General features: G+C 34.1%; 1 protein-coding gene across 4 annotated transcripts in view; it reads left to right on the top strand.

The window, feature by feature from the left end:
- LOC124539664 (mushroom body large-type Kenyon cell-specific protein 1) overlaps window positions 1–20,551 on the top strand; it is a 200,231-nt gene that overhangs the window by 66,739 nt on the left and 112,941 nt on the right. For all 4 annotated transcript variants that reach the window (XM_047116976.1, XM_047116975.1, XM_047116974.1 and 1 more), the window contains exon 2: window positions 5,315–5,426. In XM_047116976.1, coding sequence (XP_046972932.1) covers window positions 5,333–5,426 — 94 coding nt within the window. In that variant the 5' untranslated portion in view covers window positions 5,315–5,332. The remainder of the gene's footprint in view (window positions 1–5,314; window positions 5,427–20,551) is intronic.

Here is a 20,551-nt window from a genome sequence, read left to right as displayed (position 1 = left end):
TAACACAGCCGACGCAAAACCCGGTAACTACCAACAGAAATGTACCAAAATCACTTGTTAGATCAAAGCGTGGCGTCGAGAAAGTTCCATCCATTGAAATTTGAACAATGGCAAGTTTTCAGGAAGCGGCCGGGTTACCGTTTCGTTTTACATTAAAAACTTTGACGAAAATTGTTTCACGCGATGTTTATTCAATTAAAGTTTAGTTGATATCGGTTGGGGTTTAAGGTTTGATGGCTTGGTTTGCAATTAGATTAATTTATGTAATTACATTTATACATATTATGTAGATACTCATACATTATTGTTGAATGTCAAAATGATTATTTTTCAGGGTAACGTTTTTATATGTAATGTTTCCGTTTCAATAATGTTTCATTGTTTATAGGTGTTCTTTATTAGGTACAGTCTAATTAAATTAAATATTTATATAAATTTAAATCATTTTTTTGTATTATCTGTATTTAATTTTCGTAACGAATACACTAAAACCGAATAGTCCTTTATTGAACTTAGTTAATTAATGTCATCAAGATCCTACATATGTATCACATATGTAGTCTTACCGTCAGACGGACCGCAGAATCACAAATAACGTATGGGTAAATAAATTAATTTAATAAATAATAAAAACGCGACGGTGGCGACCGACGAAAAGCGTTGGAAACTAATTAAAAACATCAATTCCGAGCCACGGTACGGGGGTATATTTCAAACGCACGCACACACGCACGCCCCCACCCCGTGCACACACGGACGTGACGCACACACACACAACAATAAGACCCGGGCCAGACCCGCGTGAGAGAATGCTGAGGTTGTGTAACGCGCAGGAACTTATATGTGACAATATATTTACTTTATAAACTCAGTCATAGCGCGCTAATTGATACAATATATATGTATACATAAAATACATAACAAACAAACATACAATGACAATTCAAATGACATTTCAAGATATTTTTTACCATGAGATTCCTCTATTGAGTGAAATACTTATTAACAATAAATGGACAATAACTTCTGATCCAATAAAATAATCTATCCTGAGATAAAAGTAACTCTATCTGTATTTCACTCTTTCAAAACCAAACCAATGAACCGATTTTGATGAAACTTCTAAAGGAAATTGAACTCGAAGGAACGATAAGCTACTTTTTTTCACCTAATACGTGACAACCAACCTCTATAACGAGCGACGCCACGGGTAGAATCTAGTCTAAAATATAAGCCTCAGAGTTTACAGTATCGAAGTATTTTTACCTTAGTCCAAAGTATTGTATCCACTGAACATTTAAACGAAGATAAAAAATAAAATCAATCAAACGCCGACACATACCGCCATATCAATTTATACTACATACCCAGTTCTACCCCATCCCCGTTACGATTCTAGAAGTTATCCGGGGGGACGGGGATAGCCGGGTGTCTTAAGGAGGAGAGAGACGGCGAAACCGAGTTATCGTAAATTGATCTGGGGGGGAAGGGGGGAACCCAAATTTGACAGCGATTGAAATTGGCGGGAAGATTATTGGCTTTTTTATGCGAAATTAGCATGCATTTGTTCGTATCGGAATCTGCATGTTATGAATAAATTACATGCGTTTCACCCCCTCGCCGTGTAGACATTACCCCCCGTTGTGTATTGTGTCATCGGTTTTTTTTAATTTATTTTTTATTCACTTATTTAATTAAGTCAATTACGTTGTTAGGTTATGTCACTAATTATGATTACAAATTCGTTATTTTATAATTATTTTATAACGGTTTTTTAATAACATTTTAACGTTATTTTTATAAACGTTATGTCCCAGACCTAATTTCCTTAAAACTTGAAAAATTCTCAATAAAAATTCTTTTATTTTAAATATATTATAGTAAATGTATATTAATATGTGACGACAAAAAAGTATTTATTACGTTTAATTTAAGTCAAATAACTACTGGAACTCACAAATTATTAGTATTTTCATTTTCAATGAGTTTCGTAGTAAGGATATTGACTTTACATCGAAACCGAAGTTACAATGGTACAGTGACACAATCTCTCTTTACTGACTAGGTTAGGACCTTGGAAGGGTAGGGTCCTAAGCTGTATTCAAATATGACACTTATTGATCATCAAATAAGACTTAACTTCGCATACACCTAAGTTTCCTCAGTAAAACGTTATTAATTCTAAGAGCTTAAATGGAAAGGTATTCGAATAACTTATCTCAACAATATATGGATTTAAATATTTTATTAGTATTAATTGTTAGCCTCGTGAAATAAAGACCAGTGTATGTTGACCTCTCTAATGGAAATTTACAGCGCGTAGTATCGAGACACAAATTCGAATTTCGAATTTAATTTACGCGCCATAATATTAATCTAAGCCGAGATCGACATAGTTCTTAATTTAAAAACGAGAAAGAATTATTTGACAAAAATCTTTTGTAAGTATATGAAACTCCTTATTCTCAAAGCGAAAATTTTTCTTCACACAGTGTTCTTAAAAAAGTAATTAACATTTTAAAAAAGTGAACATGGAAAAGACTGTCTTTGTGCCGTCTTGGGACATAAAGCCACACACACAATCTTAATAACAAAATCGGAACGCTGCGAGCAATTTTAATGCTAATCGTTCACGAAAACATCGCATTGCATAGCTTTATAGCTTACATTTCATACATTAAATGAACATAATTTAAACATTTTGCACAGATTATAAATTGCTTTGAATAGTCATCTTGTTAGTATTTGAAAAATGACTTCTCATAAGCACTTATGTATATGTAGAAAAGAAGTGTTTTATAAATTGACACCAATATATAGATTATAAATGTCAAAATAGATAGTTATTTTTTTTAATTGAAGGATTATTATCGTTCAAAGATCTACCTATATGCAGCAATGCCAAAAAACGTAAATAATCTATAGAGCTGCATAGCATTATCATCTAATGGGCGGTTGACCTGAAATAAGAATATCATAACTGGCCAGGGGGTGGACTTGGTACCTCCACCTCCTTGGGTTTTTAAAAAAGATTTTCGGTGAAGCGTCATATTCTTTTCGGCCAGTTTCAAGTTTTATTTGTCGCTTGGCTGTTATTATAATGTCTGGATTGTCTTTGTTTCGTTATTTAAATTGTTTATTTTTCGGGGCTAACAATTTGAGATTTTTAAAAACGTAGTCTGTTAAATTAAACTGCTTTGTTCAAATTAAGCAACTAAGTATAATTTATTGTGAAAACAGACTTACAAAAATATATTAAAAAAGAGCCTCCGAAAGGATATTATCGTGAAGGAGTTTATTTGTCTGTCTGTTTATTTGAGTTAATAACTAAGTAGCGTAGAAATGAGTTATGGGCAGAGCATACATGTATTATGTAACGCTTTCGTCGAATGAAACAATAACACGGGAATATTAGTATCGATCTCACCCTTGATATCCCGCTTACCCACTCGAGCGTAATGGCGTCTTGAATAAAATAAGAAAATTATCACTGCCCGCTGGCGCGGGTGGATTTCGGAAGAACTCACCCCCCTCGGGTTTTAAAAAGAAAATTTCGGTGGAGCGTGATATTTTTAAAATAAGAACCTCTTCGTGGCATATTCCGTGGAGAGATTTTAAAATAAGAATAGTTTCGCGATACCCCCTACCACCCCGTTCGTCTGGAGTTCGAAATAACGACGCATTCAGTCTCACCAATAACTGGCGATGTTTAATCAATTAGAAATGTTTTAATTTCAACTTTAAATAAGAAAAATAATACACGTCATCGCAAACGTCACTCAATGAAAACATAACACAAAACGAAATTCAAATTCGAAATATAAAACAAAGAATAGAACGTTCCATTTTTAAAAATATTTATTGAAGAATACAATTTCGTCTAAACCGGTTTTAACTAGAAAACTCCCGCCCAAAATTCAGACTGACGATCAGACAGGGCTTGTTTCCACGTTTAATTTTACTCGTTCAAGTAAATTCGAAGTTTAAACGCGTCTATAAGAATTCGGGGGCTAAAATCGGGTGGTTAGGGTATATTCGGGTGCTAGGGAGCTCCTTGATGAAGGTTTTTCGAAGAATCCATCCAGGGGTCATTCACCGGCGCACTCGATACGATGTTATAGTAATTGGATCTGCTAACGGATTGTGAAGCTTAGTATTAGTAACGGGGTACTATTTCGAATTCGTATTTATTTAGTTTTTATTTTATGTTATGTAAATCATTTATAGTTTTAAATAACGAACACTGGAATGCACTTTTCATTAAATTGTTTTTAGTGAATTTTTTAATATTATAATAGTCCATGAAAATTGTATTTACGAACAGGCCACTTTTTAAAAATGGAATTTTAAATTTCATTTTCGGATATTGCATTTACGGCCTTACTACTATGTACTTACTTATTTTTATTTGTTAATAATCTTTTGTTGAAATAACTCTGTTATTATTTCAATCTATTCATAATTAATAAATGTAACATTAAAAAATTAATAGTAAATATGTAATCATACCTTTTATCTTATATGAACCTGTCAAAGTAACTAGAGTAAAGAATATAACACCTGTAGTCAGTTCTTAGTGGCTTTTTCACTGGTCTACTGGTCTGTCAAAAATATCTATAAAGATTAACCTTACATACCACTAATGGTAGGTTGTTGTATATCCGTCTGGTACCGCCTTATCTATTTACAAGCAGTTACACTTTTTAGAGCTGAGATGGCCCATTGGTTAGAACACGTGCATCTTAACCGATGATTGCGGGTTCAAGCCCAGGCAAGCACCGCTGTTTCATGTGCTTAATTTGTCTTTATAATTCATCTCGTGCTCAGCGGTGAAGGAAAATATCGTGAGGAAACCTGCATGTGACAAATTTCATAGAAATTCTGCCACATGTGTATTCCACCAACCCTGATTGGAACAGCGTGGTGGAATATGTTCCAAACCTTCTCCTCAAAGGGAGAGGAGGCCTTTAGCCCAGCAGTGGGAATTTACAGGCTGTTGTTGTTGTACACTTTTTATGGCTGAGGTTCTGTTAGACGAATTTTGCAGGTACAAGGGTACAATTTTAAACCTCGTGCTAGGCATCAACTGTGTGAAGATCTCATTTCTATAATATACGATATTAATACAAACATATATAAATATATACATTTCACATCAAGTTGAAAGGTTATAAGGGTTTATAAATAATATGTTTAAGATCGGTAGCGCAATTAGTAAAGGATAATTGTTTACAAAAACATAATAATTAAACAGGCATCACATTAGCAACACGTGTAAGCATTAGCTAATTACTAATAAAAGTAATATTTTCAGGGTTGTCGCACGTGTGCAATGGCGGAGTGCTCATTCGCGCGCTGTCAGCAGGAACGCAGAGCTATACGGAAGGAGTTGCAGCGCTGGACGAAAAACATGGTCTATATATTAGGTTAGTTCTTATTGGATGATAATCTAATCAGTAGCGATTTGCTGAACGCTCATTGGTTAAATATTGCACTACTATTGACGTCACATTTGAGAATTCGGTGTAAATATATTTTGAATTTAGAACATGTTCGAATGTGGAAATACAACATAAATAACGCGTTGTTTTAATTACAAATGATACTTTTATAATTCAATTTTATTTTTATTGTAGATTTATAGGTCAGTGTAGAGATATACATATTTTGAATTTAGAACATGTTCGAATGTGAAAATCCAACATCAATAACGCGTTGTTTTAATTACAAATAATACTTTTATAATTCAATTTTATTTTTATTGTAGATTTATAGGTCAGTGTAGAGATATACATATTTTGAATTTAGAACATGTTCGAATGTGAAAATCCAACATCAATAACGCGTTGTTTTAATTACAAATAATACTTTTATAATTCAATTTTATTTTTATTGTAGATTTATAGGTCAGTGTAGAGATATACATATTTTGAATTTAGACCATGTTCGAATGTGAAAATCCAACATCTCGTTGTTTTAATTACTATACAAATAATACTTTAATAATTCTTATAAATTTATAGATCGTTATAGAGGTTAAATTTTGAATTTAGAATATGTTCGAATGTGGAAAAGAATAAACATACTTCTTAATGTAAAAAATAATATTTACGTATTGATTCCTTGTACCATTAAATTTACTCGCTGCATTTTTAAAAACGAAAATAGTTTTCGTCATGAATTTGATTATATATTACAATTAAAAAACTTATTATTTATTCAATACACCAAATAGCAATACAATTTTAAAATAAAACCACGCGGTACATGCATAAATTCGCTTTGAAATATTAGCACTACAAAACTAACGCGTGAATGACTACAACAAAAATTGACGACTAACTTTACGCTTATTTTAAAGCCGCTGAAAGCGCTTTGTGACCGAATACAGTTGAATTATTTTATAAGAAAATATTATTCGAATCGGAGATATAATTTCGAGTGTTAATAATGGGTTCTTAACTCGTTAAAATTCAGCTGCTTTTTGAGCTTAATTTATTTTTAATTATGATCATTGTGAGTGAAGCCCAATGTTGTCGAGGAGGCTTTTAAGGGTCTGACGTCATCAGCACGTGTTGATTCTTTCTGAGGAATTTCGAAATACATATTTGAGTTGAGGCGTGTTTTTGATTCTTTATTTTAAAAGTTACACCGGACGCTCTTTCTGGCGAGAAAAATATTTATTTTTATTTTTAAAGGGCTGTTTTTTTTTACTACAATGAGATTGGACAAAATCGATTAGGACAAAATTAATCTGTATTAATATTTTAAATGTCAAAGCAACGATGTCTGTCTGTCTGTCGTTTTTTCACGATCAAATCGCTGAACCGATTTTGATGAAACTACGAAAAAGACTTGAACTCTAAAACAGGACATAGGCTATCTTGCCTGACACAAAGACGAGTGAAGCCGCGTTCTTCTACTAGTATACCTACAGTGAACGCTTAATGAATGTTCACAGCGTATTGTGTAACACGTAGTCGGTGAAGTTTACAGCTTTAGTGCTCAAATAGAACAAAAATACGTACGTAAGGAGTAAGTTTCGAATTTCCTAGACATTTCGCGGGACTCGAAAATTTTCAAATTAAACCTGTCGGGCGGACGTTAGCTGGTTAATATCATACTCCATACTATACTCGTTTCCTGTACTTGCGTGAAATTTTGTTTGCTGTGCGCAAGGGAGTTTTAGAATCCGGGGTCACGGTGACGGCGGACGCGAGAGAGAATAATAACAACTTTATTAGAACAAACATAAATTTTTAAATTAAAAAAAATAGGATAAAAAAAAACAAAAGAAAAAAATGGTACTGTGCTTGTAACTATGTATATACATATATAATATATAATTGTTTCGTATGCGTTTCTCACTAGTATCATTGGTCAGTAAAAGTGGTAGTCATACATTTAATTGTAAATTTAAGTAGGTATATTTAATATAGTATTAATCATAAATTTTTTCATGTAAGTATACAGGTATGATAAATACACTAATTACCAATTTTTGAATAGTCAATTAAAGTAAGTAATCTATACTAATACTTTAAACGCATATGTAACTCTATCTATATTTCTATTGAAACGCATCTGATAAAATTCGGTATAAAGCACAAACTATAAGGCCCTCTTTACATAGGGTGGCTTTTTCAACTACTGCGACCGAACTAGCATGTAAATAAATGATCTTTTGTGACGTCATACAAAACGCTTGTACCTTTAAAAACGCTGTCGCTCGTGGTCGGGCGCGGCCCTAAAAGTCATATTATGAAGGAAAGGGTTATTACGCAAAGTTGCTACTAAACATTTTGGAGAGTTCAAACTTCACGTGAGATTGATTTTGTTTTGTACACCGAGTCGCACACACACACACAGCACTAACCGTCTAGCTTAAATAGAAGCACTTTTATTTCGTAATGATAGTTGAAAAGATAGGCAGGCCACTTGTCTAGACATTTGTGTTTCAATTAATTACTTATATTTTTTTCTGATTGATGCTAAGGGCATCGAATCCAAAGTATTCAGGTGGTTAAATAAGCCTGTTGTAAAGTACAGGATTTATTTATTTAGGACCATCAGCAGTTACAATAACATATGTTAGACACAAAAATATATTTATACTTAACATAATAAAAGTGTGCGACTCTTTAAGATGGACACAACATGCACTTTAAGGTATATTTTTACTAAAATTCTAGAGATTAAATACATTTAATTTAAAAAATAAAGCAATAAATATTATAATTAACGGTACGGCAAATAGTAATAAGTTAAAATATATATTATTTTTGGATAATGTAAATACAATTATTTGTAGATTCCCCAATTTAAGTCGAAAACTCCAATGAAACTAGTATTCACATCTTATTCTAGAAGATAATCAGCTGATTTAAAAACGTATTAAGTATTATTGAAACGACCCAACAATACTTAATAAGTATATTATGTACTGGCTGTCGCACGTGGCTTCTCTCGCGTTTCAGGGCGTTGTTAAACCTGTTAACTTCCAAGCGGATATATTAATTTAAATAATTGTGTTAACTAACATGACTTTGTATTTTTTAAATGTTGAAAAAGAGTAACTACTGACTTTCTTGCCGGTTCTTCTCGGTAGAATCTACTTTCCGAACCGGTGGTAGCTTCACTTAATTGTTAAATGACGATTCAAAAGTGCTTGTAAAAGCCCACTTGAATACAGTTTATTTTGATTTTGATTAGGCAAATAAGTAATCTATGAGTTTATACATGAAAAAATAAATAATTATTGGACAACATCATATACATTACTCTGATCCCAATGTAAGTAGCTAAAGCACTTGTGTTATGGAAAATCAGACGTAACGACGGTACCATCAGACCCAAGACAACATAGAAAACTAATGAATTTTCTACATCGTCTCGGCCGGGAATCGAACCCGTGAACCTCGACCATGGAGGTCGTCATGATGATGATATTTGCGAAAACTATTTCATAAAGTGAGAATTAGTAAATAGTTTTCAATTAAAATCCAATGGAAAGCGAAGTATCACGCATGGTATCAATACAAGTTTATTAAATCAATAATACGTTTTTTATTTATAAATCAATAATACGTCGAGATGGCCCTGTGGTTAGAACGCGTGCATCTTAACCGATGATTGCGGGTTCAAACGCAGGCAAGCACCGCTGTCGCATGTGCTTAATTTGTCCTTATAATTCAACTCGTGCTCAGCGGTGAAGGAAAACATCGTGACGAAACTTGCATGTGACAAATTTCATAGAAATTCTGCCACCTGTGTATTCCACCAACCCGCATTGGAACAGCGTGGTGGAATATGTTCCAAAATTTCTCCTCAAAGGGGGAGGAGGCCTTTAGCCCAGCAGTGGGAATTTACAGGCTGTTGTTGTTTTTCAGTTAGGTAGGAAAATATTAAGCAGTTTTGGGATGAGTATTGGAAAATGGAAGGTTTTTTCTCACGGGTTCGTACCCGCGTCAGACAGGGTTCGCTGACCACTGCGGCGCTTGGTATTCGACGCTGTCGAGATCATTTTACAAACGAGATACGAGTCTTTGTATCAATCGGTCTTTTGAAATAAACTTAGAACTTACAAAGAAAACCTACTTATATCAATAAATGATATTATAAATCAAATTTGAGTTAATTAATTATTTTACACACACTGTACATCGTCCTATAGAAAATAATTGTCCAAATCGGTTTATAAATTACGGAGTTCTGAAGTAACAAATATAAGAAATTAAACCGAATTGAAAAACCTCCTCTTTGAAGTCGTTTATATATATATAATCTATATATCTTTTTCTTTCTCAAAAGCTTCATTGATCATCTTTAGTCATGTTTAGTCTGTGACATTGCGTATTTAATAAATACATTATGCAATACGCGTGTTTAAAAAAATAAGAACAATATCCTCATAAGATTTATAAGACCAGGACCAAATGTAAAAAGTTGCCTATTTAAGACGACCTCAGTGGTCGAGTGGTGTGTACACCGGTTTTCATTGGTTCGCCACTCTAAGGTTCCGGGTTTGATTCCCGGCCGAGTCGATGGAGAAGGCTTATTAGTGTTCTATGTCGTCTTAGGTCTGGGTGTTTGTAGTACCTTCGTTAATTCGGATTTTCCATAACACAAGTTTTAGCTTCTTACATTGGGATCAGAGTAATGTATGTGATGTTGTCCAATATTTATTTATCGGTGAAGATTTCCATATAGCTGTACAGGCGGGTTCCAAGTGAAGCTAACGCGACTGAAAATTCACGTGCTTTCGTGTTAACAATTCAACTCGTTCGATGAAGGAAAACATCGTATGGAAAATTACATGTGTTTTCTGGAATCAATTAAGAAATTACGAGATTATCAAATCTATATTAATATTTGATGAAATTTGCAATGAAGCAAACTTGAAATTCAACAGGTCATAGGCTACTACTTTGACTAATGACCCTAAAACGCGAGCAAAGCTACAACTAGTTTCTTATATGTGTTTCGTTAAAAATAACGACTTAGCCGAATAACGATAAAAACAACGATAATTTCTCATGTCAGCGGAGCCTTCGTTACAAAGTTCGCTGGCGCGCCAGACAGTCGCTGTAACGAGGAGATTATTTTACGCCCACGCCCTGAACAATGGACGAAAAAATAATACATTAGGCTAAATAAAAAAAAATAAATCAATCAACCAGTCATTTAACAAGTGAAGCTACCATCAATTAGAAAAGTAGATTAGACCGAAATGAATCGACAAGAATCAGTATATACCCTTTTTCAATATTTAAAAATACAGTCATGTTAGTTAATTAAAATTGTATATGTATGTAATTACAATTATATAATATTCAACATCACATACATTCTGATCCCAATGTAGCTGAAGCACTTGTGTTATGGAAAATCAGAAGTAACGACGATACCAACACCAGACCCAAGACAATATAGGAACTAATAAACTTTTTCCACATCGATTTGGCCAGGAATCGAAGTGCCCATGAAAACCGGTGTACACACTACTCGACCACGAAGGTCGTCATAACCTTAACCCGTCGCCTTAACTGAGTTCACTACGTTATATCAGCTCAAGATCCCTTCTTGAGAATACTTTTAGGCCTTGATGCTGCTCCAGTATCTTGGAAGGACGTTTGAAATATTCGAACATGTAATATTAAAGGAAATCAATAAAAATATCAACTATATATATTTATTTTTCCGTCTTTGAACCTACAGCTTGGATTTAATTCGAGTGTTCTAACCACGAGACTCGATTCAATACTTAAGACTATGATGAATTACTTCAAGCATTATTTAAAAAAAATAATGGAAATTTGTAATAAGGTTTTTGAACTAAACAGATTTTGATGTTGTTGCCATTCTAGTAAAAAATATTTCAGTTTTATATTATCAATAAAAACAATTCATTTATTAACTTGATTTTCGTGACTAATATTTTAATTGATTTGTTCAATAACTCTTAAAGGATTTAAATCTTATATGTGAATCCAATGATGTTCTAGTAAACAGATATGTTATTAACGCGCAAAAAGTGAAGACTAGAAAACGTCCCAATTGGGACGTTTGCCTTCTGTCATTTTACGTAGTAATACGTGATAATACATCATAATTACGTAGTAATACGTTTTGCGTAATTAAAACATCTAGCTATCTCTTTTACTTATTGTTTTTATCAAGCTATCCTTTTTACTTTTAACGAAATGTAAAAATAAACTAAAATAAACGGTCCCCGGCGCGGCACACTTTTTCTGTTGTTTAGTATGGATATAACATATTTGTTTATTAGAATATCATTGTGTGAATCTCAATATAATTAAAATAGCCTCAGCTTTATATAATATGTATAGCAATCTGCAACATATATAAGTACACACATACATATATGGCCGAGTAGCCCACTGTAATCTAATACGGATGCGCGAAAGAGCGGCAGTTAATTCGTTTAAGGCCATTTTGAAGTTCGGCAGTCCGTCTACCTTCCTATGGCTAATGAAATATCTAATATAGCTAATCGCTTTAAGTTTTATCAAAATTTAAGTGATTAGTGTGATCATAGTCACGTGATAGGCTAATAGCTATAAGTCTGCCGATTGTACAACACGTCAAATATTTGCTTAAATATTTTATGTTTTTTAAGCATTGTAATTTTTGTTTGTGTACAATAAAGTATGTTTTATTTAATTATTAATCTACATTAATATTATAAATGTTAAAGTAACTCTGTCTGTCCGTCTGTCGCTGTCACCAAACCGATGAAACGAATTTGATAAAATTTTGGTTGAAGCGAACTTCAAAAAAAAGGACATAGGCTACTTTTTTCTTAAAACATGTTAACCAATACCCTGAAACGAGAGCGAAGTCGTGCTCGCTCGCTCGGCAAACACTAGTAAAGTATATTTAATTTCATTATTTAAATGAATTATATATATATATATATATATATATATATATATATATATAACTTTACTTGGTGGTAGTGCTTTGTGCAAGCCCGTTTGGGTAGGTACCACCCACTCATCAGTTATTCTACCGCCAAATAACAGTGCTCGGTATTGTTGTATTCCGGTTTGAAGGGTGAGTGAGCCAGTGTAACTACAGGCACAAGGGACATAGCATCTTATTTCCCAAGGTTGGTGGCACATTGACGATTTAAGGAATTGTTAATATTACAGCGTCAATGTCTATGGGTGATGGTGACCACTTAACATCAGGTGGCCCATATGCTCGTCCGCCAACGTATACCATAATATATATATAACGGTGTCTATAGTACTGGATTAACATAAGACGTACTCGGTGTACTGTCTAGCACGGAAAATTTTAAGGGCGATTTTATTAGAAAAAAAATATCTTACTGTTCGAATATCAATTAAATAAATCAACATTATTTTGTTATAATAAAATGACAAGAATGAAGTTTGTTATTGAAATATCCTTTAAATTAAATCAATAATAAGATTAAGTTTTAAATATATTTCATAAAATCGTGTCTAGTAGAAAGACACAGGCGATGAGAAAGAAAAAGAAAGCTTGGAGACGCCACAACGCTTTTTCCTTACGATATCTGCTGGTTCAAAAATTCATTCGAAATAATATATATAAAACCTTTTATATTATAATGATACATTTTATTTTTTTTTTATTTAAAACATGGCAAAATATATCCACTTTGTTGTAAATTTTGATAACTATTGGACACTTTTCACAGTCCACAAGCGTATATAAAACCCGGCACTAAATGCTTATAATATAATGAACTAGCAGACAGACAGACTGAGTTACTTTCACGTTACATTTATAACATCAATAAAGATTATCTATTAAGGTCTAGCACAAGGGTATGTTACTCCTTTTCCATTTTTCACAAAGCACAAACCTGGGATTAATGTCCGTCGCTACCGTCCCTTAAAGTAAGAGCCCGTTAATTTCCCACTGCTGGGCTAAGGCCTCCTCTCCCATTAAAGGGTTTGGAACATATTCCACCACGCTGTTCCATTGCGGGTTGGTTGAATACATATGTGGCAGAATTTCGATGAAATTAGAAACATGCTGGTTTCCTCACGATGTTTTTCTTCACCGCCGTGCAGGAGATGAATTATAAAAACAAATTAAGCACATATATACAGAGGTGCTTGCCTGGGTTTGAACCCGAAATCATCGGTTAAGATGCACGCGTTCTAACAACTGGGCCATCTCAGCTCTCACCGTCCCTTAGAGCTCTGTAAAAGAAAATTTCGCTAGTTGGTTACGCGTTGGCAAGACGGTAAGGCACATTAACAAAATCTCTCCTAAGGACACAACATATACATATATTATGATGTATCAAAGGGCCCAGTACCCCAAAACTAGGACGCTCTTTTAAGGGCCAGTGACTTCCCAATGATGTTTATATTTTATTAAACATTTGAGTGATCTCTGTCTGTTATTAAGTCTATGTTTTGGTTTCGTAAGGCTTTGTTACCAAGGACTTACCATTCCACTGGCAAACTTTTCTCTTCGTGTTGATTAAAACAGATGACGACATTGATTATACACATATGCGCATGACATTTTATTGGTTTTAAAGCATGATCTTTTGGTAATAGCTGTGAGTCCAGTGGGTCAAATAATAAATCAAATTTGATTGGGTCATTTAAGTCAAATTTTAAATGTTAAAAAAGAGTAACTACTGAGTTTTGGCTGGTTCTTCTCGGTAGAATCTGCTTTCCGAAACGGTAGTAGCTTCACTTAATTGTAAAATGACGATTCGAAAGTGCTTGTAAAAGCCTACTTGAATAAAGTTTATATTGATTTTGATTTTGAATACGTTCAGTTAAAAAGTGATTTAAACTGAACCTGCCCCTGCGATGAGTATTGTTTTCAACCACTTTTTTTTTTTTTTTTTTGTTTTACGAGGAGGAAAGGCATTTACGCCTCCCGCCCGGCCGGGGGGACCGGGACGGGTATGTGGGACTCGACCGGGGCCATAAGGGCCCCGTGCCAGGGCAGAAGGCCCTGTCCTACCCACTAAAACCTCCTCGGGTTTCCACCGTACCGCGTGATGGAGGGGCTACGGGAACGCTAAAGCATACTTCCGCGGCCCCCCCGCGGCGACCGCCGTGAGGCGGTCAAATCTTTGAATGCGCGCCCAAGGGCGCGCCTTCCTCCGTTGCCTCCGTCCAGTAAACGTGACGGACTCCCCCGAGTCCGCCACTGGAGGCTGGGCGCCAACAATGCTGACGCCCTGGTGGCGGCGGATAAGATGACAGGCTCCGCCGCCGACCGACCGGTGTATCTCCACACCCACAAACAGCGGACCACCACGCATCAGATGGTGGACCACCACTCCTCCTTCAGTGCTCGTAACGAGCCCTCCGCTCTATATATAAATATTTACAATACTTACAAATAATACAATATTTACAAATAATACAATATTTACATGTGTACATATATTACATATATATACTCCTCCGCTAATTGCCAGCAAGGCCGCTCACATAGTCCACTCCGCCGTAATCGGAGAAGTACTAGGAGCGACCCCGCGGCCTTCCTCCGTGTCAGTCTTAGCCGCGGCCGGCGAGCAAGCTCAAGCCGGCCCCGTTGCCCAGGGTGCGCCACGAGGAGGCGACTGACATGCACCCCATTGTTTTCAACCACTTAACTCAAAGGTAGCGTAAACTCCAAACTGTCTACTCAAAAAGAGAGTAAATCTAAGCCCATTAGTGGGATTTAACTTGATTTTCTTCTAACATATAGCTTATTTTTTTTGACGACCTCCGTGGTCGAACATTGTGAAAACCCCATATGTTTTCATGGGTACGCCATTCCAAAGTCATGGGTTCGATTCTCGGCTAGGTTGATGTGGAAAAAGTTCATTAGTTTTCTATGTTGTCTTGGGTCTGGCTGTTTGTGCTTTAGTTACTTAAATATGTGAGGTTGTCCAATATTTGTATATTTATTTATTTACTTGATAACTAAGTTTTATAATATTCATAGTGAAAATAGTTACTAATAAATATTTATCAAATTATATTCAGAGTTCAAAACAAATAAGATGTGTCGAGGTACCGTCTGAGTGGTATATGGTGTGGGACGCACCACCCCGGGGTGGTAAGACGGTATCTAAGCGTATGGGTATTCAGAGATAAAGGATTCCACCTAATTCTACATGCGGCTATAGAGTTAGGAGCAAATGCAGGGGCCGTGCCGCAATGGGCGCGGATATAAAACACAACGATGGTATTTATTTATTTTTAATACATTTTTTTTATTAATTACAATAACATTTAATTTTAAAGAAACTCTTTTAAAACCATTATGGAATACATTTATTGAAAATTTTATTGACTAAATATTTTTTGTACTAGAAAGAAAATGTTTGAATGAAAAAAGTTTTTATATAATTCTGTATCAAAAATATATGATTATAATTATTTAATTTAGATAACATATTTACATAACACAATATCTCGAATAGTATTTTAAGGTTGATAACATTTCATGACATTTAATTATATATTAAGAGAAGGATTTCATTCGTCTATGTCCAGACGAAAAATTAAGTAACAAGATATTTCGACTAGGAGAAAATATAAGGCTGTATGTTTAGCTGCCACTGTGGCGCGGTGCATCGGTCGTCCCCAGTGCGCATGCGTCCTGTAGTTCCTCCGTTAAACAACCTGTTGCAACCAGGCCGGCGTGCACTAATGCAACTTCTACGCTCCGCAATCACAATCTAAATTCTAAAACATTTCGACCACATTAATAATCGAATAAGCGCGTAACGATAAAAACAATCCCGCGATAACGACACGATCCCGGGATCCCGGCCGCGAATCTCCGATATATATTAGCGTAACATTTCTTGTAAGTGCGGTCTAAGTGTCTCTGCGAGTTTTAAGACGGTAGTGAAGTGCTGTGAGCGTTGATTGCCTTAGGTGTCGAGATCGATATTATATTTTGTAAATATTGTTTTGTTCGCATTTAAAAAAAAAAGTTTTATCAAAAGTGAACTATTGTAATATTTATCGCAGTTCCTGTTGAAAGTTCCGTATAGGAAGTCGGCTTAATTAGGCTTCGCGTAGTGAAACGTGCTTCAAAATAGCGTTAAGTAGGTAAAAATAGTTAAGTAATAGTTTTTAATCGTTCCGATATATATGCCGGGATTTAAATTTCGGTCCCGGGATCGCTAGTCGGCAGCGAGTGCGGATAATTGGAGCAAGTCGGGGTGAATATCCGAAGTTTAGCAGCGTCGTGGAAGCGAGAGTTGGTGCTAGCAACAAGTGGTCGCCTGATGCATTTCCCGGTAACTGTGCCACTGTTATACGACTTTGCATGCCCGCTTTACGGGATTACGTAGCTACGTGTCCCGTATCCCGGGATCGGGAATACCGAAATTTTTATTTTCGCTTTGTGCCGTTGTTGATTTTTCAAACACTATTTTCTAGTTAACGTTAACTGGTTTCGTTTTTTTATTCGAAATTCGAAAATTTTGTTCTTTTTTTTTTAAATTGTATTTTTTCGTTTTGGTGTATGTGTGTGGGTGGGGTCGATACTTCTTTTGTTTTAGACGTGACGCGCCATCTTAGGTCGGCGACAAAAAAAGTGTCATGGCGACTTCTCTATAAAAGAAATTTGCTCTAGTTTTTGCTTGCCCATTTAAGTTCTTAACGCTGCTTTGAGCCTTGACAAGTTATGTGCACGATTTGACGATAAATCTTTAGAAATTTTAAATATAGAATGCATTGCTTATTTTTTTAAATTCCAAATTTGAACTTAACGTTTTTTCTGCTAACGGGAAAGACTCATATTTTAAAGAAACCTTTAATTTAGAAAACAAACACATCGCAATCCAGTTATTTACATATTTATCAATAATCAAATAATAATAAAGATCAACAAACAAAAGCAATAACCATTTTGAAGTAATATGTTGTTACATAAATTGATTTATCATACCTTCCATAACAATAAAGGCAAAAATAACCCAGAAACATATCGATAAGTGTTGCACAATAGCACAGTGTATAGTTTTAAACTCACTTAAGCTGAAAAAGGCTGAAAAATATTCCCACGGCCGATACTCCGTGAATTACAGTAAACCGTTAAAAAACGCACGAGGCAGTAGCGATTTTAAAATAATACAACACCGGTCAACATAACTGAACGTTTGTTTATTTCATTTAAATATATTTAAAAATAGAACAAATTATAACATTCGTATTTAAAAAAATAAATAAATTTGGAACAGATAATGACTTTAAAAGTTCTAAAAAGTATTCAAATTTAGAACAAACAATGATATCAAAAATTCAATAATATATGTATTTGAATTTGGAACACACGATCCAAATATTATACGTGTATTTATTGGACTTAAAAATCAATACCTTGACCATTGCGTGATTTTAAAAATGAGTTCTCCATATTTATAGACAGAAATTCATAATATCCTTTGTCTTTAGTTTAAGCTGTGCGTTAATCCAGACTATACTCACTTTGTGATTGGGCTTTGTCCAAGTGTATGTAGATAGCATTTTATAAAGCAACTAAATTTAAAGGATGAGTGAGCTAGTGTATCAGTCTCCTAAGTTACCAAATTGGTGTCCAGTGAAAATAATGATTAATATTCCTTACATCGCCTATGTTAGTGTTGTGATCACTTACCAGTCTTAATTACAATTAATAAAATAATACCGAAATGTTTATGGACTTATACCGCTATGCTTTAGCCATAATAAAGAAAAAAAAAACACGTACGTCAGTTTTGAAGTTTCAACATTTCATCGACTCGAGTATCGACTGTTAGATTTTTTCTTAGCTTTATTTTCTTTGTATGTTAAATTGTATTGATAATGGAGGAGTACATACAAATTTTAATATAATTAGATTAACTATTTCTTTACCAATACTTAGACATAATAGTAAGTTTTATACGATAAAATGAAATATAGTTATAATTAAAAGCAACTAAGTAACTAGTAACTAGTTTTAGTTCATATTTGTATATATATATTTAAGCATTTAATGTTGTTAATTCTTATGTTAATAAAAAAATAATTAAGATACAAAAATTAAAAGCAAAATATATTGATTCAATTTTATAAATATATTTTTTCGTAAGGTATCGCTGTAACATCCAAATATCTAGTATAATTTTAATGATAATCAAAATATTCTTTGTTTAAGTAAGTTCATAAAAACACTAAACTAAAAAACAGTCGATTTTATCGAGAGGAAAGGTCAAGAAACTCAGTAGTAACTCTTTTCCACCATTTTAATTATAGACTATATTACTATGTTAAAAAATAACTGATCAAAGATTGAAATTATGTTTTTATCATATTAAAATACTATATCTATATTTATAAATGTGATGTTTAAATTAACGTTTAGTAATGCCGAAATGAAAAAACTGTTAAGCAAATATACATAAAATTTTAACCGGAAGTTACAGCCCTTTTTCAATTGACACGACTCTTGATACAACATAACATTTTCTACAATTTTTGCCTGCCTGTCTGCCTTTCTGTTCCGGCTAATCCCTGGACCGTTGAACCGATTTTGACGGAACTTTCACTGGTAAACAGCTGATGTAATAAGGAGTATTTTAATACTATATTTTTATAAATATGTTACTTATAGCACACGAGCAGGGCCGCTGGCGAAAACTAGTATCATATATTATAGAAACTTCCATTTCTTTGCTCGCATAATATTTTTAATAATCTACTAGTTATCTTTACTTAAGGCCTGATACTTAATATATACTTAGGAATAAATTTTTTTTTAAATAATATTTATCGCTAGGCAGTCTTCCTGCCACTGAGTGTACTCCGTGTAAACAGCGTAAAGCCCACACGGTTTCAGTCTCAAAATTGCCGAATCGTTGTTTTTTTTTTTTATTTGCTTCATTTTGATTGGATAATACACGTGCTTTATTGAACGCATTGATTGTGCTTTTATTGAACTAACTTAAATATACATCGATTGTTTGAGCTGCTTGTTTCTTTTCGTGTGTTTGTTTTTTTAAGTAATTTATTACGCTTCATCTCTTAAAGTATTTTCTTTGAAATCTCTTATATATAGGCACCCATGGAGATATTTTTATATTTATAACTTTTATTTATATTTTTATATTATTGCACTTTAATATGCGAAAAGACGAAATTGTTTTTTCCTGTTTAGGCAAAAAAAATCAATAACGAATATTAGTAAACAATGTCGCTCATACAAATTAAACTCATATCACTCGCAAACAAATTTGAAACCTCATGAATCTCTCTGTCATTAGTGAAAACCGCATGAAAACCACTTCAGTAGCTTTGGAGTTTATCGCAAACATACAGACAAACAGACGCAGCCGGGTGTATTTGTTTTATCATATGTAATGATAGTGATTATGAATAAAAAATATTAAGAGTTAAAGTTATTTAACATTATTAGTATGTTAACTAAGAGGATACTCAAAATTACCGCCCTAAGACAACACTGTATTGAATCTCTTCTCCAAGCCCAGGAGTATACCCTGGAAACCAAGCCTGATTCATGATTCAAACCATCAAATACGGTTTTGTCTTGAAGGAGCAACAGACCAAGTTGCTTTTGTTGATTGTTGATGTATAAAAACCTTCTCTAATCACTCTATCTCCTAAAAAAACCACATCAAAATCCGTTGCGTAGTTTTAAAGATATAAGCATACGTACATACAGGGACAGAGAAAGCAGAATGTTTTCTATACTAATATTATAATGAGGATAACTTTGTTTGTTTATAACGAATAGGCTCAAAACTATTGGACTGATTTAAAAAAATCTTTCACCATTCGAAAGCTACATTATCCAAGAGAAAATAAGGCTATATTTATTACTAGAAAAGCTAACTTAAGTAACGTAACCCGACGTATAAAAAGCTTCCACCCTAGCGAAGCTGGGACGGGCTGCTATACTATACAACAACAGCCTGTAAATTCCCACTGCTGGGCTAAAGGCCTCCTCTCCCTTTGAGGAGAAGGTTTTGGAACATATTCCACCACGCTGTTCCAATGCGGGTTGGTGGAATACACAT

The sequence above is a fragment of the Vanessa cardui genome, chromosome 23 (genome assembly GCF_905220365.1).
Source record: "Vanessa cardui chromosome 23, ilVanCard2.1, whole genome shotgun sequence".
In the NCBI taxonomy this organism is placed as follows: Eukaryota; Metazoa; Arthropoda; class Insecta; order Lepidoptera; family Nymphalidae; genus Vanessa; species Vanessa cardui.
Note: the sequence above shows the minus strand (reverse complement) of the source record. Positions and strands in the feature narration are given on the sequence as shown.